Source organism: Cydia pomonella, chromosome 24, assembly GCF_033807575.1.
Source record: "Cydia pomonella isolate Wapato2018A chromosome 24, ilCydPomo1, whole genome shotgun sequence".
NCBI lineage: Eukaryota > Metazoa > Arthropoda > Insecta > Lepidoptera > Tortricidae > Cydia > Cydia pomonella.
In genome coordinates this window covers 4,125,867-4,150,280 of record NC_084726.1, presented here as the reverse complement: position 1 = coordinate 4,150,280, position 24,414 = coordinate 4,125,867, and the positions used below count along the sequence as shown (strand labels likewise).

At 36.2% G+C, this 24,414-nt stretch overlaps 1 protein-coding gene and 1 long non-coding RNA gene across 2 annotated transcripts in view; both read left to right on the top strand.

The window, feature by feature from the left end:
• The window catches only part of LOC133531230 (sperm surface protein Sp17), a 364,739-nt gene that overhangs the window by 43,858 nt on the left and 296,467 nt on the right, over positions 1 to 24,414 (top strand). Inside the window, exon 2 of the mRNA XM_061869382.1 lies at positions 5,073 to 5,297. Coding sequence (XP_061725366.1) covers positions 5,168 to 5,297 — 130 coding nt within the window. The 5' untranslated portion in view covers positions 5,073 to 5,167. The remainder of the gene's footprint in view (positions 1 to 5,072; positions 5,298 to 24,414) is intronic.
• LOC133531232 (uncharacterized) overlaps positions 1,267 to 24,414 on the top strand; it is a 452,362-nt gene continuing 429,214 nt past the window's right edge. Inside the window, exon 1 of the long non-coding RNA XR_009801507.1 lies at positions 1,267 to 1,381. This is a non-coding gene — a long non-coding RNA (uncharacterized LOC133531232). The remainder of the gene's footprint in view (positions 1,382 to 24,414) is intronic.

Sequence of the window (24,414 nt, the reverse complement as noted above, 5' to 3'; positions counted from 1 at the left end):
GGCATAGTGCCGAAAACGCTGGCAGCATTTCCTCGCTGGTTTATTAAACTAGTACGCTGAGCGAGGAAACTACCAGGACTTTGCACTCCTGTGGCGTCTCTGAGTCTCTTTAACAGGTCTTTGAAGAGACTCAGGGCGCCAGAGCCCCACGGACCAAGGGTCTCGACACTGAATGGAATAAAATTATACTCTGCTGCGAGACCGCTGATTTCCCTACCTTAGTGCCCTCTGCCGCCGCATAATTATTATGTATGCAATTTTTTAGATCAATCGGAAATTGGGAAGTGGGTCAAATTTAGCTTATAAGATTTGACCCACACTTACTAACAAACCAACTAAACTAACATACAAGCTTGTAATACTTATTTATTACAAGATTTTACGTAAAAAGTCTGAAATAGCACTGCATCTAATACAAGCTGTTTACCACTTACCTCGTTATCTGTAAGGTCAAAGTTTACTTAAAGTAGGGCATAAAGACCCGGTATTGAACAAACAGTATATGGAAACAAAGCAACAGGTTGGAATCACGAATTGTCAAGGTTAAGATGGTGGTTCAAATGCTGCTGCAGGCATTTTCGTGTTATTGCCAATAGGGTTGCATTAAAGATTTGTAAGAATATCTTCTCGGGGCAGAGGTGTAGGGTTAGAGCCGGCGTAGCTTTATTTGACGTTCATAAGCGCATTGTAATATTACTTGTTTGAAGTATTGTACCCAGTTCTGGTGATGAGATCTAAGAGGAATCGAGGGAACTCCCTAAATCTTATAGGCTTACATAATATACTGATTTTCATTAACAAATCCAGCAATTATATTTAAAAGTGGCATTAATTTTTATGTGTGGAACTGGTGATGAAGAACAAAACGGAATACCTCAACGACACCTATTTTAAGTCTTGGGCCTAATCATAATTATTGTATTGGTAATTACGTCAAAATGAAATCAATATCTAAAGTTTAAATGTACCTGTAGACGGGATGTTCGATTTGCTCCCAAATAGTACATATTTATCTGTAATTGGTTATTTTTCCAGAAATAAACTAGATAAACTAGAGGAATCTCTATCAGGCAATCCTATTAGCCGCCTCAAAGAGAATTCTGTTATGTAACTTATGTATGAAGGCAACAAATATGTAAAACTGACAATTATTATTCAGTGCTAGGCTGATCGTGTCACTATTCCGTAGTAATGATATTTGCGCAGTATATTGACTTAGAACAAAGACCTTTCATTCAAACTAGATATTGTGTCTAAGGGTGTTTGACATAATTATTGAAAGTCATAATGTAATGATTGTCAGATTATCATTAGTCATAATTCTGAAACCGTTAACTTCTCAGGATTTTCGTAAGGTTATCCTATAGATAGGTTAGGTTAGGTTTTTTGATGGCAATCCTGAACGCGTTTCTGAGAAAAAACTAATTATGACTAACGAAAATGCAGATAAACAATACATTATGACTTAAAACTTTATGGGAAACAATAGAGACCAGTCTAGGCTACTTCGTGACCATAAACGACTTTACGTTGGAATTTTTGTCTCTTTTTAGGGTTCCGTAGTCAACTAGGAACCCTTATAGTTTCGCCATGTCCGTCTGTCTGTCTTTCTGTCTGTCTGTCCGAGGTTTTGCTCCGTGGTCGTTAGTGCTAGAAAGCTGAATCCCGGCATGAATATATAAATCAATAAAGCCGACAAATTCGTACAATAAAATCTAAAAAAATAATTTTTTGAGGGTACCTCCCCTACACGTAAAGTGGGGGTGAATTTTTTTTTTGCTTCAACCCTACAATGTGGGGTATCGTTGGAATATGAAAAAAATCGTGGAAGTAGAGCTTAAGAAAGACATTAAATGAAAACTATAGCGGACATGATCAGTTTAGCTGTTTTTGAGTTATGGCAAAAAGTTTTCCCTTCATAGTAAAAAGAATTACTTTAATTAGGTACTGATTATGCAAATTTGACTATTTGTTTAACTCGCGTGAAAGGTACCGTTTCATCCCTTGGTTAACAATTTACTATACTTTAAGCTCTAGTTTAGCTTATTGTGACGGAAGAGTAACTACGGAACCCTACACTGAGCGTGGCCCGACATGCTCTTGGGCGGTTTTTTACAAGCTTTTATTTACTTTCACCTGTTCCGTTGTGTGTCTGTCTGTAATTAAATCTGCAAGTTCAATTTGACTAATTTCCTGGTTTCCGATGAAGGTGAAAATTTGCATACATAAGTATGTAAATCTGGTGATAATGTACTATTATGGTACCATCGAGCTGTTTTGATGATGGAGACAGGAGGTGGCCATAGTAACTCTGTGATAAAACAACGCAACATAAATATGTTTGGGGCTGTTAGAATTGTCTCAATGAGTATTAGCTGCTCGTGGAAAGAAAAGTACAGTCTGCGATAAAACCTTGTACCAAAAATGTACAGAATCTAGAGCAGAGCCCAACTGGGGAAGTACCTCCACCTTACAGAAAATCACAGCCAAATAACACTAGACCCTACTCATAGTGTTGTGTTCCTGCCGGTGAGTAAGGTTGCCAGAGCTCAATGAGGGTGGGAGGGGGTTAGGGTCGGCAACGTGCATGTAACTCCTCTGGAGTTGCAGGCGTACATAGGCTACGGATACTGTTTACCATCAGGCAGGCCGTATGCTTGTTTGCCACCGACGTAGTATTAAAAAAAAAAAAAAAAAGTTATTTTTGGCAAAAAAATATTGCTAGGTAATTCTCTCGAAAGTACCTATAACGTTAAAGTGTACTTAAGTAATCCCTTGAAATCAGCTGTTAAGCTACTTTCATGATAGTGAATCAGAAAGAGATTAAAATAAGTGTGTGTACAAGTAGGCCAATTCGAACTTACATTTTGATGTCAAAATTATATTAAACTAAGTAATTTTGCTCTAATTCTCGCGTGTATATTCGAATTGGCCTTAAAGTTTCAACGGAATGGTCTAGGCAGAACCCTTGACATCCTTGACAAATCGAGGAAACGTTATACTTAGCCCAAAAAGTTCGAGGTATCAAAATACGTTCTGAAGAACGTGCCATGTGTAATATGGACCCAATTCTGCTCTCGTGCTGTGAAACATCGGTTTTATTTTATCTCTCGCGTCAACTGATGCTCCATATGAAAGTTAATTTTTATATGGAGTACCTGACACGCAAAGTATTTGTAGAAATTTTTTGGAAGTTTAGCACATTAATTAATTTAGAAATGTATCATCTAAGTAATAAAATACTGGAAAACATATTTCATCGATTATTTTTAGGGTAAAAAATTTTTTTTGAAACGTTTGAAGTCAAAGTCAAATATTTTATTGGTATAGATCGTGTCATTTACGACTACACTTGCCTTAACTCGTATTGTCATATTATTAAAGGTTAGATTTGTGTTTTCTTATTATTTTATTTGTTTTAATTTATTTAGATATACAATTTACAGACGAACACTTTAAAAAGAACAAACACAAATCAAACTTACAACTAACTATAAAAATAAACAAGCAATAGTTTTCTTATTTAAGTATTAAAAAAAAAAAACTATATTATATATTATATATGGACTGGGCCCCTCAGGATGGATCTCGGGGCAGTGGAAGACCAAAACGGAGATGGCGGGACGACCTTGATGCATTTTGTAAAGAGTGGCGGGAGTGTGCATTGGATAGGACCAAATGGCGAGAAAGAGGGGAGGCCTTTGCCCAGCAGTGGGACACGCTAACAGGCTGAAAAAAAAACATCGTTGTCTAAATACCCAAAACAAGCCTTATGACCTTACTGTGGGACTTAGTCAATTTGTGTAACAATGTCCTATAATATGTACTTATTTTTACTTGTTTTCTATGTATTTAAGTATTTATAAATATTTATATATTATATATATCGTTGTCTAAGTACCCTCAACACAAGCCTTATTGAGCTTACTGTGGGACTTAGTCAATTTGTGTAATAATGTCGTATAATATTTATTTATTTATTTATTAAGAACACTGTACTGTGTGATCTATTAATACTGCGATCGCGTGCAAATGGGCGCCCAACCCAGAGCTAAAACTGGATTTACGTGGAGCAACGTGGCAATAGGCCTTAATTTATTTCGGCTGTTAGCCGGAGAGCCTATTTTATTTTAGTGATGTTCGCGGTCCCGGGAATAATACTTGGAAACATTACAACATTTTAGATTTTATTATAATAAGTCCAGCTGAATGTTGAGTCTCTTTTTTTTTAATTTTAATAATTATACTGCGTGTATTTTTGTTAGTTAATTAAGGCTTTAATGAACACACTTTAATAGATTTTATAAAAAAATGGATGATTTTTATTTTTTAATACAAAATAATTTAGCTAGCAACGTATTGAACGTAGCGAACTACATTGCCGCTCGTTTTTTTTTTCGAAAATTAATTGTGCTCTGGTATTTAAAACTAAATTTAAAAGATCTTACAGAATTGTTTTACACCATTAAAACCTACGTCTAGTTTAAATCTGTAGTTATATAAAAAAATACCTACCCCCTTATTTAAAAAAGTGTACTAAAGTTACGATGCCGCTAATAATCGTTTGTCCCTTTCCATCATACCAATACGTCGGAAAGGGACAAACGATTATTAGCGGCATCGTAACTTTAGTACACGTTTATGAATAAGGGGGTTACTGTATAGTTATGGACATATGATAGTTTAGTAAGTAGCCACAACACAAGTTATATTGCGCGTATGTACAGTCAAGGTATTAAATATCGAGACAGACAAAGTACTAAAAATATGTACACACGACCTTATTGCCCATATATATATATATGTATATTATATACATTGTTGTCTAAGTACCCACAACACAAGTCTTAATTATTGAGCTTTTTGTCGAACTTTAGTCAATTTAAGTAATAATGTCTTATATATTTATTTATTTACTTATTTAAGTTATTTAAGTATTATTCATTTAAGTTTTTTTTAAATTGTAGATGCAATATACTTGTAGAATATACTAGTATTTTTGATTAAAATAGTTTTTTCGGCATATACGTAGGTTCCAAATTAACTCACATAATTTTCTCGTATTGTTTCAGATCAACCAGTAAACCAAATATGTTATAGCCGCTTACAGTGACCGACAGTGTAGTGAGCTTCCGCTAGTCTTTTAGTGCACTCAAGTGCAAATAAAATGGGGTGCAATACCAGTGCGGACGCGAAGGCGGCGAAAGAGGAGACCGGGGCAAATGGAGCTCAGGAGAAAGAGAGTTCTGAAAAAAATAATCAGAATCACACGAATGCTGTACCGGTGAAGGGTAAAGGTAAGTTATTTCTTAGATTGTCATTCGTCATCAACTAAGTTATGGGTAAGCTTAGAAACAAATTAAAAATGGAAAAAATAACTGTCTTGGGTGGGACCTGGAGGCCTACCGCGAAAATCGAAGTTCGTCAATTGCGGGCATTTTTCTCTGTCACTCTAATTACGTCTTAGTGAGAATAAAAGAGAAAGATCCCCGCAATTTGCGAATTTTGATTTTCCCGGTAGGCCCCCTGAACCCACGACGACTGGATCGCTAGCCCAGTGCTCTGCCATCTGAGCTACCAAGACCGTACCCAATATAGCGAATATTTCCACTATTTATGAGCCTTAGGGAGGCTTTTTTCCATTTTTAATTTGTTTCTAAGCTTAATAGCATCGTTCGCAGACGTTTCTGTTTGATAAAAAAATGTGGATAAAACCGTCTATGAGATAAGACCGTCTACAAGCTCTTTCTTTGCTTATAACTCTTGCGTTTGTACACATACGATACTTACAGAAGGTCGGTAGAGTAGGAGCGAAGCTGTTCCATTCTGACTGTGTGTGAGCGAAATACTTATACAAATACGAGAGTTCTTGCCCTAGGGGGGAAAGGGGGGTGCAAATACGTATTCACACACATTTTGGACCCGGGTACGTCCTTAAACTACGTCCATAAGAGAGGTATGGGCATTGTGAATGTCATCTCGCTTTGTGTGGTAGGGCACAGCCAGTGGATGTCATTCCAGATCTAGAGCAGAGCCCAACTGGGGAAGTACCTCCACCTTACAGAAAACAGCAGCCAAATAACACTAGACCCTACTCATAGTGTTGTGTTCCTGCCGGTGAGTAAGGTTGCCAGAGCTCAACGAGGGGGGCGGGTTTAGGGTCGGCAACGCGCATGTAACTCCTCTGGAGTTGCAGGCGTACATAGGCTACGGAGACTGCTTACCATCAGGCGGGCCGTATGCTTGTTTGCCACCGACGTAGTATTAAAAAAAAAACATAGCTTTAAGTGCTTTAACTCACATAAGTGAGGAAACAAAGTGGTTAAGAGATGATTGTGACGATTTATATAGGTATTCTGCGTATTCTGCAGCGGTCAAAAGCGGTCAAATATACGGGACATAAACGGGGCGTGATACTTAAATACGGTGACAGTCCAGTATATATACGGGACGTATGGCAACCCTACATATAACGGTCTTTCCAACTAAAATGTTATATGCCACATTGACCTTAATTATTTTCTAAGAAAACATGACACATTATAGGAACTTTGCGCACAAATGGCATAGAGAATATAAGGATAACTAGATATGTATAAAGTAAATTGGACGTATTCATATGATCCCTTTTAATCGCATTCTCACAGTAATATTGAGAGTGAATATTCATTCCACTTTACTTTTTCCTTCACACCAAAAAATCAATATCATGATCTTACAATTTTTTTTTATACTACGTCGGTGGCAAACAAGCATACCCGGCCCGCCTGATGGTAAGCAGTTTCCGTAGCCTATGTAAGCCTGCAACTCCAGAGGAGTTACATGCGCGTTGCTGACCCTAAACCCCCCTCCCCATCGTTGAGCTCTGGCAACCTTACTCAACGGCAGGAACATAACACTATGAGTAGGGTCCAGTGTTATTTGGCTGCGGTTTTCTGTGAGGTGGAGGTACTTCCCCAGTTGGGCTCTGCTCTAGATCTGGAATGACATCCAATGGCTGTGCCCTACCACATAAAGCGAGATGACATTCACAATGCCCATACCTCTCTTTTGGATGTAGTTTAAGGGCGTACCCGGGTCCATTTAAGGCCTAACCCGGTCCACAGGTTACAATTCTATTTACATATAAATGCGAGCGTTGTAAATACATAAAATACGTAGTATATAATAATATGGGCGTAACGATAAGTGGCTCAAATTTAAGATACAAGATTTGAATCAAATATATTACAAAGAAACAAATAAACGCAGTGAAGCTAAATAAAAGCATGTAAAAAATACGGAACAAAAAACAAACAGTATTATAGTCACGAAAACAACTAACTACTTCTAAAACACTAAGTCCCCTACATTGATTTACTCGACTAAGTTTTTATGTCCAAGATAAGTTGTGTCAGCCAAATAAATACTGCTTTTATTGCAATAAAGTAGGTTTCTTATAGGTAACTAACATTGATATCTTTGATACACAGGTAAACATGTTTGTCATACCTGTGACCATACATCGTTATCGCGGGAGCAAAAACAAGCCTGGCAAAGATCGCATGTAACAGAATGTCTGTTTTGTATAAATAGAATTTTCTGCCTACACAATACACATTCTAAACCTCTAAGATGTGCTTCTGGCACGAAGTTTTCGTTGGAAAAGGTCAATCAAACTCGTACACTATGTGTTTTAGTTTGAAGTGGTTTTCTCCAATAAAAATGGTCAAATTATGCACTATAATTTTATTAAAAATATATAGCACAATATACAGAATAACACCGCATATGCATATGCGGTTATATGCATTTTAGGAATATTAGAGACAAGAAAAAATATATTACCAAATAACGTCCGTTCAGTACGACTCGCATTCGGATCTCTGGTTGGTGGGGTCATCCCTGCCCCGCGCGCCCTCACCCCGAGCGGCGTTCGGTAGTTGCCGGCAACACTATGTAAAGCCCGACCAGAAATATATGATCATTGTCAAGAGGGCGCTGTTATTTTCATGGGTGACAGTTTAGTTTAGTATGAAAAAAATAGTTCCAATGATATTCCGCAATATGGCGCATGATCATATATTACTGGTCATGCTTTAAACGCTTACCTATGAGTCAACGTGTCAACTTGAATAATAAGTTGCTAATGTATTTAATTTTTGTGTCATTAGTTACTTCTTAAATTTTACTTTGGTTATCGTAATAGATGACCAAAGTTTAATCTAAATTTTCTACTGCTATATTTAGAACTTCACTTCTGTTAATGTTATTTGTCATAATCTTTTAGTACTGTCCAATCGTTGTTGCTCCGCGATAACAATGTATGCTTAAGACTAATAAATTATGTTGATGTTAACAATTCAGATTACTATTGAATATCTAAGAAAGAAAGAAAAGAGATGTGTTTAATTGTGCAATTTAAATACGTTAACATAAGTGTACAGGATCATATAAGAATATATAGGTATTGAATAACTTTTGCATTGCAATATTAATAAAATAAAGCTAACCCGACATTTTAAGTGGCATTTTGGTGGAATCAAAACCTTTTAAAATATTGAATTGAATAGGAATCTCGCTTTGGCGTGTAAAATATGGTTAAAACAGCAAGGAATTCTAGCCAAAACTTGCCACACAAAAAATAACACGGAATAGATATTCTGTCAAGCCATTTCCGTTAGCAGAAAAAAGCGGCTTCGCAAAATGTAGGCGCGAAGGGTTATCGTCCCATAGAAAATTTGAAATTCACACCTATTTCTAGTGACAAACTTATTTGACCGACTATAGTATACGTACGAGTAAATAATTTATTGTAAAGATTTATTATTTGTTGCTGAAATTAACCGATAACTTTTATAAGCACGCCATCTATGCAATTTTCACAAAACTACTGATGACACACCTCAATCTGTATTTACAGCTTACTTTACACGGCAAGTAGTTGTGTCAGTAGTTACACTGTACTTTGTATAGATGGCGTTGAAATCAATGTTGAGGAAAATATAGGGCGGGAAAGCTTAGTAAAGATTTTCTTCACATAGCTACAATGTTAGGATATTTTTGCGCCTCTGCCAAGGATTATACGTTGTCAGCGGCTTTTCTCACAATGAAATAAACTGCTGAGTCGTGATTAAGTATTATTGCTGAACTTGTAGAAATTTAACTGCGATGCTAGAAAATATTTTTTTAAGTTCATTCGTTCGTCTGACGTGCTTGGAATTTTCAATTTGGCTTTTTATAAAAAGTCAATCACTATCAAAAGCGGGAATAACTTTAAAATGCATGAAATGATTTAAGTGCATGTTTCTTAAACGGGATTTAAATGAAATTGAATGGGGAATTGAGTTCACTCCTTGCCTGAAACACTTTTGACGCATGCCCGTCGATATTTTAACTTGATTTGATTCTTCCATTACTCCAATCTAAGAGACATTTCGCGAGTATTGGAAATTGAACCAACGGGTCTGGTATAGTGGGTACTGGGTAGTGACCCTGCCTATGAAGCCTGGTCCTGGGTTCGAATCCCGGTAAGGGTATAATTTGTGTGATGAGCACAGATATTTGCTCCTGAGTCATGGATGTTTTCTATGTATTTCAGTATTTGTATATTATGTATATCGTTGTCAAAGTACCCATAACATGAGCCTTTGTCCCTATAATATTTATTTATTTAAAATAAAATTTAATTTAAAATAATATTTCTAATGAGGTGGCCATTTATTATTATAGCGAATACTCGTATTAAAAAAAGTCCTTGCGTCCCAAAAAAGCAGTAACTTAACTCCATTCCATTTTCATTATGATGTACGGAACTAGAAAATTAATCTAGGCGAATTACTGTATTACGTCTTACGCTTAAACTATTTACTCAGGTAACCAGTTTTTTTTTTTAATTAGGTATGTGAGACCCGGGGAAGGACATACAATAGTTTTTATGGTTCCGTACCCCTTTGGATACGCTTTGGGCGTAAGGGTAAAACGGGACCCTATTACTAAGACTCTGCTGTCCGTTTGTCTGTCTGCCTGTCCGTCTGTCGCCAGGCTGTATCTCATGAAGCGTTATAGTTAGACAGTTGAAATTTTCACAGATCATGTATATCTGTTGCCGCTATAACAACAAATACTAAAAAGTATGGAACCCTCGGTGGGCAAGTCCGACTCGCACTTGTCCGGTTTTTTTAATAATCTTCATCATTACACGCAGGTGAGGTCGCGGGCAGAAGTTATTTAACAAGCTTTTATTTATCTTCCAATGTACCTATGTATGTATGTAACTATGTATGTGGGTTAAATCTTGCAAGTTAAAATTTACTCCTACCCGGTTTATGATGAAGCAGAAAATTTGCATACATATGTAAGTCGGATGACAATACAATATTATGGTATCATCGAGCTGATCTGATGATTGAGACAGGAGGTGGACATAGGATCTCTGTGATAAAACAATGCAATCCAGTTCTGTTTGGGGTTTTTAGAATTATCTCGATGGGTATTATTTGCCTGTGGAAAGAAAAGTACAGTCAGCGATAAAAGCTTGTACCAAAAAAGAATTTTTTGACAAAAACTTATTTTATGTGAACAGCTTTGGCCAATCGAGGAAAAAGTATAATAATGCCGCGGGTAAGTAACTGAGGTAAACACATCACAGTCATTGATCAGAGTTTCAATTCTGACAGCGTTATTTTGACCAATCACTAATGATCTTTCAAGATTAATGTATTTCCTATTTTCCCAAAGGCTTATTTTTGTGATGAATCGCCTTCTCTTTATTTATTTAACATCTTAAGTAGGTTTTTTATAATGTGAATATAAAAGTAAAATTAAAAGTAAAAAGTAAAAAGATTTGATTGCTTTGCATTAAGGTTAAAAATAGGCAGGTAATTTGTGTCAGTACAGACATGCTATGCCTATTTGGAAGTTGTAGTAAGTCGTTAATATGTAATGGATTCATAAATCCGTAGATAAAACCTTGAATATTTGTTACAGTTATACAGGCTGTATCTAATCATATTGGTGGATGATGGAATCCTAGTTGTGTATTAGCGAAACTACGTCTTTAGTATTCTAGGTCCATGTTGGTATCAGATACTTTACAGATACCTACTTTTTTTTTAATTATTATAACCTTTATTCATTCCATATCTTAGGTTAGGATTTTTTATAATATGGATATAAAAGTAAAATATAAAAACATTTACAAAACAATACAAAAGATATAAACACATTATAAAAAAACCTAACCTAGGGTGCCGCCAGCAGCGGGGTAGGGCCCAAGCTGCCGGTGGTCAGGGCCGCAGAGAGGAACCGTCGGACTATCCGCGCCGTGTCCAAGATCACCGCCTTCTGCATCTGACCCTTGATCCAACCACCTAGCGAGAGTCTCAAGGTGTTGGTCGAGACTCTTTGCTTTGAGACCGTTTATTGACACGACTATCGGAACGATGATCGCCTTTATTATTAGCTTTTACTATAATTATTCTTAGAAAATAAATTCGCATTTGGAGTTCTGGGAATATTTTATATAATATATATCAATTTTATCATACACAATATTACAAAAAAATAAGTTACTCTAAGAAACCTTGACAACACGTTTTTATCGGTTTGGTTCTTTATCTCCTAAAAGACTTATTTTCTTAATGAAACATTTCCTGTCTTAACTCAATTCCTTTCCAAACACAAACCAATTAATTAGATTACTATCCAAACCTCCTACAAATCTATTCGGTAACTTGAATTCAACCTAAACTTCATTTGCAAAAGATTCACTTTAAAAACCATGTGAAGTTAGATACGACTTTCGAAAATTTATAAGTGTTACTAAAAATATTCAACCTAATTTGAAGGAGCGCTCAACCCAAAGGTATTCATAGACTTTATAATTAATTAATTAATGAAACACGGTATTTTTTTAAAGTCTGTTAATTTCAAGACTGCATTCCTGAGCTTACATTAAGTACCTTTCTGAAAGAAACCGGTTTTCTATATTACTCTATCTTGGAGATAATTAATGATTTATTTTTATCTAATAGGCCCCTAAGAGCGTGTACAATTGCCTTAGGGCCTGTTTGCATATTGATTAGTGTTTATTATGAGTTTATACATTTGCTACTAAACGCAAGTATTACCTCGGATACTTACTCCTACTGGTCAACATGAGGAAACAACTTAAAATTTGCAGTATTTAAAGAACAGAAGAGCCTTTATGAGGTCGGGTGGTAGAAATAAATATTGTTCTACTATAGTATAGTATACAGGGTGACCTTAGCCATTGGACAAACTCTGAAATCCCACGTAGGGTTACTTCTCAGGAATGCTCTGACGTTAATATTTTTTAATTAGAACAAAAGATATAAACATATTTTTTTCGAACAAAAGTTATTTGCAATAATCGACAACAAAAAGAAACACACTGTGTTAATCTTTGACAGTGTTTTTGACAATTTGTTCGAAATATTTGATAACAATGATGACATTTTTCAAAAGTCAGAAGTTTTATTAGTGTCATAAATAAAAGAAAATAATCAAAAAGGTCGAAGAAGGTTCCATACTATTCTTTTAGGATATTACCTTAGGAGCTACTAACACATACAGGCTGCTCCAAAGTAAAAAAGCGGCCAAGTGCGAGTCGGACTCGCCCGTGAAGGGTTCCGTACCATTTATGACGTATTAAAAAAACTACTTACTAGATCTGGTTCAAACCAATTTTCGTTGGAAGTTTGCATGGTAATGTATATCATATATTTTTTTTAGATTTTTCATTCCGTTATTTTAGAAGTTACAGGGGGGGGACACACTTTTTTTCACTTTGGAAGTGTCTCTCGCGCAAACTATTCAGTTTAGAAAAAAATGATATTAGAAACCTAAATATCATTTTTGAAGACCTATCCTTAGATACCCCACACGTATGGGTTTGATGTAAAAATTTTTTTTTTTTTAATTTTTATGACGTATTAAAAAAAAACTACTTACTAGATCTCGTTCGAACCAATTTTCGGTGGAAGTTTGCATGGCAATGTATATCATATATTTTTTTTAGATTTTTCATTCTGTTATTTTAGAAGTTACGGGGGGGGGGGGGGGGACACACTTTTTACCACTTTGGAAGTGTCTCTCGCGCAAACTATTCAGTTTAGAAAAAAATGATATTAGAAACCTCAATATCATTTTTAAAGACCTATCCATAGATACCCCACACGTATGGGTTTGATGAAAAAAGATTTTTTGAGTTTCAGTTCTAAGTATGGGGAACCCCCAAAATTTATTGTTTTTTTTCTATTTTTGTGTAAACATCATAATGCGGTTCATAGAATACATCTACTTACCAAGTTTGAACAGTATAGCTTTTATAGTTTCGGAAAAAAGTGGCTGTGACAGAATCGGACAGACAGACGGACATGACGAATCTATAAGGGTTCCGTTTTTTGCCATTTGGCTACGGAACCCTAAAAATGGTAATTTGTTAATTTCTTCGAAACCGTTACACCGGTTGTTATGATACTTTGTACACTGGTTCTAAAAACCCCAAATGCAAATGTACATTTTGGCTTTGTCCAATGGCTAGGGACACACTGTATAGTTCCACTTAGGAAGCAGTGTGTAAACGACATAGATATAAGAAGTAAGGAGATTTGTAACGAAGCATAATTTCAACGCGTCTCGCTGTCTCCAACTGTCCCCCACCACATCATTAAAGGCGTGGCCAGACAACCAACTCACGCGCTGTGATTGGCCAAACCGCGCGGTGTAGGAGCCTAGAGCGGCGGCACTAGAGTGAGGACAATTCGATAGAGCTATCGATATTTTACATGTTCTGAAAATGACCTTAGAGTTTTGACATATTTGTTTTAAGTAATAATTGCCATAGACTTAATTTATATTCCTTTAAATTATTGACCTTATTTACGAGCTAAGAATTTTAAGGTACGTGTAAGGTATATTAGTTGAGCCATAAGTTCTCTCACAAAGGTTTTTACTGATAAAATGTAATACAAAGCTTTTAATTAAAAAAAAACATTTACCATGATGCGAAAGCTTGTTTATGCTTAACTAATCAAATTGGTTTAAATTTCAGTAATTATTTGATGTAATGTTTGTTTAAATTGTTTACTTTGGGATTGTCGTTAGACGCGAGCGCTTCATTAAAAAAAAGTTTCAGTTTATTATAGCATATTTCGTCACCAATTGAAAGCAATTCCAGCATGTTATATAGTAAGTATAATGCACCATTAAATAAGCTTTTATATCATATGTACGAATAATAAGGAAACAGTAATCATAATTATCAGTAAAAATCTTTCTGATAGAACTTTTGGATCGACTAAGTATACAATATACTATTATTTTAAACATATTTATATTCTATCTGTAACTGTAACTGGAAACATTTTTCTTGAAAATGATCCGAACAAATAACACTTTTCTCGCTCATAAACCAGTTAGGGCCCTCTTCCTGTAGCATCTATCTATTTTTCGTTAATACTGGGATTTTAAGGGAAACTGAAAAAAATTGCAATTATGAACATATTTCTTTTTTGACTCACTGTAAACTGTACCTCTGTAAATTCCATTCACCACCGTTTCTTTTTCAATTGTTTACTCTAAATAATTGTATATTATTATTTTCAATTGTAGTATTGTTTTTTTTTACTTGTAAACCTTATTATCCACCACAGGACAGGCTATGCCTAGTGTGGGGGCCAGCATAAATGTAATACTGTTATTATTTTATTTCTGAAATAAAACATTTGTACAATTGTCCTTAATTAAATCAGTTTATCTTTTGGCTTACCTTTTCGATTTTTAATCCAAATTAAAAAGTATTAAATTAAACATTAGGTGCATATAAAATAATTGTAAAATTTTACTTGAAAAATAATTACTTTCGTATGAACAAACATTTTTATCGATAACGCTCAAAGATCAATATATGCACGAGCACCACTCTACTTCGCGGCGTCAATGAAGGGAGCGGTTGGCGGTCGTACCAAGAAACAATAATGTCCCTGTGAATATCGTTAGCGGTTTAATGCATTGCGCCGTTGCTAAGGACACTACAAATAGTTTTCCATGACAAATTGCCACGCGTTTGTATGACAACATGGTCTGACTCAGAAAAATCATATGTCACTGGATTTATTTGTTAAAATGTGTGGTTTTATTGACTAATACGTGAAAAAAAATGTACTATGTAATTTCATGATCCTTATAGTTTTTGGATGCACTCCTATTTCGACACAAAATAGCGCTATAATTCGGCATTTCAATAAAATTGACGCGCACATTGTTCAATGACAGCTAAGTTGCTACTGTCTTACGGCGGGCCGGTATGGCCACGATGTGGCCATGTCGCGGCGACACGCGCCACGCCTCCGTCAGCCATCTAGTACTTTCTATGATCTGAGGTAAACGAAAACCTTAGAAACCTTCACGTTAAATAGTAAATGGTTGACAACACCTGCCTCAGGATCGATAGTCTCAATATTTAAGTAGCCGCGGATTAAAGGACTGTTTACGACCACTGGTTTCGTATTCTGCCGTTATTGGGTAACTCGATTTTTACTAAAAAAAAAAACATTTTTTCCGAACGATTGTTAGTTACAAATATACTTAAATTGCCATGTGTGAGTGAATTGCAAAAAAGTACAGTACCCCTAGTGTAATTTTAGTCGATAGCGAAACGTGACGTACGCGTTTGCGTTAAGTCTCATTTTGTATGGGTTTTTGAACAGCGCGCCAAGCGGGACGTTTTGGAAAGTCAAAAATCTCATACAAAATGACACTTAACGCAAACGCGTACGTCACGTTTCGCTGTCGAAAATATTTACACTAGGGGTACAGTACATAATAAATTTATAACATAATGTGGGTCAAATCTCGGAAGCTAAATTTGACCCTCTTCCCGATTACTGATTGAGCTGAAATTTTGCATGCATATGTAAATGGGATGACAATACAATATTATGATGACGAGGAGCTGATCTGATGATGAAGACAGGAGGTGGCCATGGGAACTCTGTGATAAAACAACGCAAAATAATTGTTTGGGGTTAGAATTGTCTCGATGAGTATTTGTTGCCTATGATTAGAAAAGTACAGTCAGCGATAAAAGCTAGTACCAAAAATTTTTTTTTTCTTCAAAAAACTTATGTTAAGTTATATCTCTCCTGATTTTGTTCCTTCCTCCAAAAACAAATAGAAAAGGGAAGTGTAAGCCCTCTACTCAAGTTTCTGTTAGTTATTCCAAACAGGCAAGGGCTGAGTCAGCGCGAATGCGTTTGAGGCTTTATTTGGAGCGGAAAATTCGAGGTTGTAGAACCGACTTACGTAATATCTGTCAAGGCTTGAAGTCTTTGAGCTACACCGGTTCCGACACGTCGGAAGGGAAGAGCCCAAGCGATATCTTACCGTACAAATTATTATGATTTGTCTTTCACCTGTTACTGTTGTCCTTTCGCATTTTCTCAAAGGTTAGCTGGAAGAGATCCCTTTTAGGGATTAGTTCGTCTTTGTACATTTTTTTTTTGTTTAGTTTTGTCCGTTTCATGTTAACCTGTTTATGTGCACTAAATTGACATACATACATACGTAGATAACCTAAACAAGAGATACTCGGTTCTCGGTTCAAAGAGACAGCCATGTTGGTTTTAATACCTATTGTAAACGTTGTATGTTTTATTTGGGTGTTTATATGTTTGTTTTCAATATTGCAATAACCAACTGTACTTACTAATTTTGCTGAGATTTGACATATACCTCGCTCCATCTTGATTAGATTAGGATAGAAAATATGGGTAAAGTTTTCTACATACAAGTGTCTTAGATGTAGTAGAATGAGTGTTTTTGGTTTAGGGCATGCATGTTTACCTGTCTTCAACACTGGGCAAAGTTTAGTACGGAGCACTTAAAAATATGAGCGCACTTAAGTTTTCACCCCATCTTCCACTTCTTTCCTTTTAAAAGATTTTTTTAGATTCTTTTTATTTGCCGTATTATAATTACTCGGATAAGCATGGAATTTAGGCCAATTCCAAGAATAAAATCTGATACTGATCTAACATGGATCTGATATCATTCCAATATGAGATGGTTCTAATCTCCTTTAGAAGACCTGCTGAATTGTGCTCAATCAAAAACGTCAATTTTGACACTGAGAGATCAGAATCATAACAATTTCAAAAGAGATCGAATAAAGGGGTTGTCTTTGAGGTTCAAGATGGCGGAGACGTCTCGAGAATATTTTTTTTGTTTTGCTCATTCATGTCGTTTAAAGTGAAATATTGATAGCTTATTATGTAGTGAACTATCGTGGACGTGTGCAGCTAATGAAAAAATAATTTTGAAACGCGTTTAACCATGTTTTAATCAACACCCGGCAATCCATCGTGGCTTTTAGTAAAGTCCAGCTATCTCTTTACTAAAAGCAACTACCGAACAACGTCATGCTCTACGAGCACACTTAAAACTTACCACTGAATAACGACACTTGATATAGGGAGCGTGCATGAACTGTAGGAGGCAGCACAGGAGCCGTCAGATTTTTGGCGCGAGGCGTAATTGTGATGATTTTTGTTCCGATGCAGCCCACAAGATGGCAGAACCTGCTATGCACAAGAAAACACGTGACGTGTACATGTGCATGTTTATGGTTCCGATTCAGGCCACAAGATGGCAGACCCTCCAACGCGCACGGTCCCTATTGGCAAAATAATCATAGATTTGACGGAGGCCATATTATTAAAGAAGAAGAAGATCGAATAACTAAAACTCGAATCCAAAAACGGCAGTTTTGACACTGACAGATCAGCGTCATATCGGAATGGGATTTAATAACTACTCGAATTGGCCTGTAGGTATAGTTTCTATAACATTTTTTTGACAAAAGCCCTGATAAACTCAGAAAAAGTATCATCATTCACTGTTTCTGTCTTAGACTTTCTCTTTTCCTTTATCTTAAATCGCACTTTCAATTTTATTCAATTTCTATTCGACTTTTCGCGCTGCGAGAACTAAAAGTTTATTCGAATTTTAAGAAGCTCAACTTGATTTGCGAAGTAATGTCAAGTCAAGTTTGGAACTTGACAGTTCGAATAGACTACAATGAAGCTGAAAGAGCAAATATCACCTACTCAGGATGTAATTATTAGGTAATTCGATCTCGGCTGCCTTTGGGACCCTGGCTCCATTCAAACTTGTAGCAAGGCATAGGAGATGGCGATTTACTCTAAAGTAGGGGAGACCGAGGTGAGTTAACAACATAGACTTAATATTTTCTAAAGACGGGCCATACGCGTGCGTCCGTGAGGGACAGAACATACGCAATGCGCCTAATTAAAAAACACGTAACATTCCTGATAACATAGCAAAAACAGTGTACGTAATTTGGTCGGGTTCATTTTTCCCCACTATAAAAACGGTGGCCAACAAACAACGTTAACGTCACTTAGGACTTTTTAGTAGTAGGCAGAAAGGAAATTGAGATTATGACAAGGACAAGAAATAATAGCGCTTTCTCTGCTTCTCCTATTGAAGGTTCCATAAGACCATCCCGTTCGGTCATTTTCCCCCACCTCCCACATATAATACAGTTAAATATATTCATATTCATTTATTTCGTATATGCATGATACATTACACGTCAAAACATTTTAAAGATAGGATTAACACTTAATATTAATACATTTTCGATCATTATGAATAAGGAAATATATTTATTGTTAACACAGAGGTAGGTTGAAACAACGTCAATTTTGAAACGTCTATTTGTTATCCAACTCAAACAAACGATATTGAGCCTCGTCCCACTGTTCGCTGATCCCTCAATATGCGTCCTTACTTCAAGACGATTACAAGTACCGCCAAATTGAGGTTGTTTCAACTTACCTCTGTTTTAACTCACCTCGGTCTCCCCTACGGACGGGAAGCACGAAGAATGTCGTATATAAGTACGTGTATGAGTTGTTGATGTAAGTAGTTGTATGTACGAAATGTCATTTGATATTTACCAGTCGCTTTTCGGTGAAGGAAAACATCGCGATTCATGAAATGAAATCATGTGGTCAGCCAACGGATAGGCTTGATCACTTTTATTTTTATTTTTTTATTACATTACAGCTTTAAACAGTTCTACAAACTACAAAAGAGTTACAGAACCAATTACAGGTTATCACTTATTAAATTAACACACAATTACATTTTATATGTGGCTACTTAAGAGCCCCCAGCAGGCTCGGTCAAATTTCACCTTCCCATACAAACGGAGTTTCCTTCTCATTTTAAACTAAGTGTTGGATTGAAATGAAACTTTGCACATACATTCAATGTCAATGACATGATATTATATAGATATAATATGCCCTAGAGGGCTAAAATTAGTTTATATTACTCCACCTTATAAAATAAACGAAATAGAGCAAAAACGGTATCTAAGCTACATAAACTAATTTTAGGACTAGATATACCTTATCCATTTCAATGAAAAAGTTTCAGAGCAATCTAGCTAGTTATTTTAAAATGAGAGCATGACTACGTTTGAACGGAAAACCGAGCTTGCTGAGGACCCTTAAGAACACAAAAAATAATAATAGTAATATTTTTTTTTGTTCCCTAGTTATCAGGTAAAAAAACTAAGAACCGCTGCCTCCTATGCCTTGGGTCACACATCGATGCACGTACGAGTGCCTTGAGACCACTATTCACAATTAGTTTACTTACAACTTAATTACTTAACTTAACAACCAGGGGCTACGGTAATAATCGAATTTAGAATTGTTTATCTGCCTGACAGGCGTATTCTGATTTTAATAACAGGGTGTAAATGAGATTTGAATGAATGAATGATATTCCGAAAAACTCATGGGTACAAGCCGGGGTTTGAACCCGCGTCTTCCACACGTCACACGCTCTCACCGCTAGGCCACCAGCTCTTTAACGTATTTCCCAAAACATTCACATTATACTCATAGTGTTGTATTCCTGCCGGTGAGTAAGGTTGCCAGAGCTCAACGAGCGGGGTGTTTAGAGTCGGCAACGCGCATGTAACTCCTCTGGAGTTGCAGGCGTACATAGGCTACGGAGACTGCTAACCATCAGGCGGGCGGTATACTTGTTTGCAACTGACGTAGTATAAAAAAAATTGCCTTAAAAATATTTATTGCTACATCGGCTACAAATTTCGTAGAGGCTCTACGGAATTCGTAGCGGTTCTACGCCGCATTCAGATGCAAATTGTGTTGCCATACGTCGTCGGTACACTCAACTTTGTAAATGTGGGTCACACAGAATTGTACGAGTACACTTTGTTTCGAGATATCAGCCCGCGTTGCCAACATGCCAATCTTCAACGCTCCGTAGCGTAGTGTAGTTATCTCTCTCTATCACTCTTCCTTAGTGCGACAGGGACAGTTGCGTTTCGTTCGCTGCGGACCTGTTTAAAAAACAAATGATATAGAGCAAAAACAAGTTTTGTATCAAAAACCTAAATTCGCTTTTTTTTAAACTATGGTATTTTTATACTACGTCGGTGGCAAACAAGCATATGGCCCGCCTGATGGTAAGCAGTCTCCGTAGCCTATGTACGCCTGAAACTCCAGAGGAGTTACATGCGCGTTGCCGACCCTAAACCCGCCCCCCCTAGTTGAGCTCTGGCAACCTTATTCACAGGCAGGAAAACAACACTATGAGTAGGGTCTAGTGTTATTTGGCTGCTGTTTTCTGTAAGGTGGAGGTACTTCCCCAGTTGGGCTCTGCTCTAGATCTGGAATGACATCCACTGGCTGTGCCCTACCACACAAAGCGAGATGACATTCACAATGCCCATACCTCTCTTTTGGACGTATTTGAAGGTACATAAACTAATTACAGAACTAGATATATATACCTTATCCTATTGTAAGTACAAAGTTTCAGAGCAATCTAGCTAGTCATCTTAAAATGAGAGCGTAACTACGTGTGTATGAAGAACCGAACATACAACCCTATAATAATAAACATGAGTTTACATTGGTAGAGGAAATTATAACTTTCTGGCCGCGTTTGGTATCGAGCGGTCACGCTTCACTGCGCCTACCTGTTTGTTCAGCCTCCTATATATCTGATTCCACAATCAGATTTATAGCAGACTGAACACGCTGACGTGTCCACACACGTGTAACGTGAAAGCTGAAGCTTAGAGAATTACAATCATTTGTAATTTTTCCTGATCGATTAATGCAGTCACATGAACTCATCGGCGGAAAACAAAAAAAAAACAAGTTTAAGCTCATTATTACACAGATTGACTAAGCCCTACGGTAAGCCAAGAAGGCTGAGTGTTGTGGGTACTCAAACAACGATATATACATATAATATACAAATACTTAAATACATAGAAAACATCCATGACTTATTAGGAACAAATATCTGTGCTCATCACACAAATAAGTGCCCTTACCGGGATTCAAACCTAGAACCTTCATATGCAAGGTCTCTAGGGTCAAGCCATTTTAATGTTAACAGGTATAGATCGTGTCATTCACGAAGACGCGGGCCTTGACCCCTATTGTCATGTTATTAAAGGTTAGATTTGACAAATCTGCGCGTCATCGTGGAAGACACGAACTATACGTACTTTTTGTGATTTTGTGATTTGTGATACGTACTGTAGGGCGCCATGAACCGTGATTGCTCGATACCAATGCGGCCAGAAAACTATCATTTCTGCTACTATTGTAAGCTTATTTTTATTATAGGCTGGATTAAGTCTGTCTGTGTCTGTGTCTGTATGTGTAATTACAGCAAGTAGAAGTTTACATACAAATTTTTTACTCGCTTTATATTTCCATAATCAACCAAGCTGTGACATTTGAAATGACAACTTGTGGCAATGTAATCATTACCATCCCATTAAAAAGTTTTGAACAAATAAATTTCAGCCGTGAAATTAAATAAGTGCTTTTGAAATAATTATTTTTACCATTAGAAACGAAATAATAAAACAGGTACTGAAAGGTAGGGCGCAGTGAAGCGTGATCGCTCGATACCAATGCGGCCAGAAAGCTATCGTTTCCGCTACCATTGTGGCGAGCACGTTTTTAATATCATGGCTTTAGCCAAGTCTTCAATATTCTATGTGGATTCTTGGCAGAGTTTGAAGGTGCATTAAAATAAGATAATGTATCAATTCAAATCTAAATTATCTATACTCTGAAACTGTTGACCACGAATCTGCTTTTCATATGGCGTTGCAGTCAGCAGTATTACTGCAACAGTACTGCAGCCCGACGCTACTGTCGCGCTATAATACTGTTAAATTGGTTATATAAACAAATTGAGCGAGTACATGTTTTGAATTTAAAGTTCCTACTCACTCTAATTTCCTTGTATTATAATTTCTTTGTATTATAATTTTTTTGTATAAAAATTTCTTTGTATTACAATTTCTAGCAATAAAAACTAGCACCAGACATAGATTTGTCATCTAAATGTTTATGTGTAATGTCGTTTAAAAATGAGAACGTAACTTAAAGACTGTATGGCGGCGGTAAGGTTTGTGCGACTGTAAAATTGAATAAGATTTTTTTCATAATTTTGCAATGAAATGACATGACTTACATTCAAATTAGGTCCGGAAATACTAAGTGTCCGGTGCGATGAGTGAAGATGATATGTAAAGGAATTTCATACAGCGTTGCAAACCTAGGCCTGTAAAGCAAGCTTCTTTTGTTTTCAAACGTTTGTGACACAACGTCTTGGCATTCAACCATCAAATAGTGGTAAATTCTTAATTTGATTTTGGCTGTGTAAACCCTTCTAAACTAAGAACTAAAATTTTTGTCATTTCAAGTTTGAGAAAAGCACATCTCGGCGAGAATATCGTCTAATACGAGTATCTACTTGGCCTGCAACCCTTCGTTTCTCGGCCTCTATCGTAATGTACTATTAAAAGGGTTACAGGCAATATAGTCTAGTGGTGTTTACGTACTCTTAACGTATTTCGTAGGTGGAAAGTGAATATAGGTTACCTATCCGTGTGATCCGTTGATTGGATCCGTGCGGGCGCTATCGGTATCGGATGCCTATCTGCCCGCATTCTCTATAAACTGCATAGTTTACTTGTATAGTAGAACAGGTACTGGAGGCCAATTCGAACTCTTATCCTGATGTTATCCATTTTGTTATCATTTGCTAATACATAATTTAGATTTCACTCTGATGTCAGAGTACGTTCGAATTGGCCTGATAGTCAAATTTCAAATCGTTGCAATATATCACGAAATTCCACGGATGGTGAAACTGAGAACAGGTGGCCTGGAGCCTCATTCTCAAATCGAAATTTATATTAAAAGCGTATGTAAGAAACACTTTATTGTATAAAGCAAAGACAGGTTACATCAGTATATGTTGTAAGGATATTTAAATCATTCGATTAATTGATATTTAATATTACTTTGGCAAGAAATCCGCACTCCTGAAAACCTATAAAATGACATCCATGACGACTTTTCATGGCGCCATCTTGGATTCCAAAATAGTCATCATTTATATTTCATCACATATTTCAAATACAAACTAAATATACCGTTACGGTATCGGTATTTTTATAACGTTATAAAGCCCCGTGTATAATATAAGCATTAATAGTAGTGGGTGAGACTACGCGTGAAAATTATCTATCTTGCTCTAATATAATATCATTTACTTCATTTAGGTACCTAAATCATTTGTAAATCATCTACTCGTACATTGACTACATTAACAATTAATGAGAATTACAGTAAAATGTGAATAAAGTTACAATACAAACTTAAACTAATTAAAAACTAAAAATCTATATCTAAAGGCCCCTGGGGCATAGTGCCAAAGATACTGGCAGCATTTCCTCGCTGAATCGCAACGCTTATTCGTTGAGCGAGGAAGCTGATTCAATTCAATTCAATGATTTAGGTACCTAGATGATGATTTTTTTATTTAGGTTACGTACATAATTGGTTTATATCATTTATTTTCATAATAGGATTTTACTATCGCTTTGTGACGACAAACAGTAACATTTACTTGAAAAATAAATTAAATTAAATTATCTGTTTACACTATACACATACGTATTAACTCTAAGGGTTAAGGTCTTCAAAAAAGTCTGATATTTTATAATATCCTTTTTTACACAAGTTCCGGTTGATGACTGATTTAAATTGACTTAATGGAAAAAATTTAAAATTGAATAAATTTACAAAAAAAGATGCTGACTGCACTAAAAAGAAGCATATAAAACAAATATCCCGAAAACTGACGAGGACCTTTCCCTTTTAGAAGGCGGTTAAAATAACACATAATTTTCGTGTCTGAATAAGTCCTCTGCTTTTTTACCTTGCAGCCATTGATTTATAGCTGCGCTTCGTTCAGGTTCACTGTGAGAATTATTCCTCATCTCATGAGTTAATTTACATATGTTAA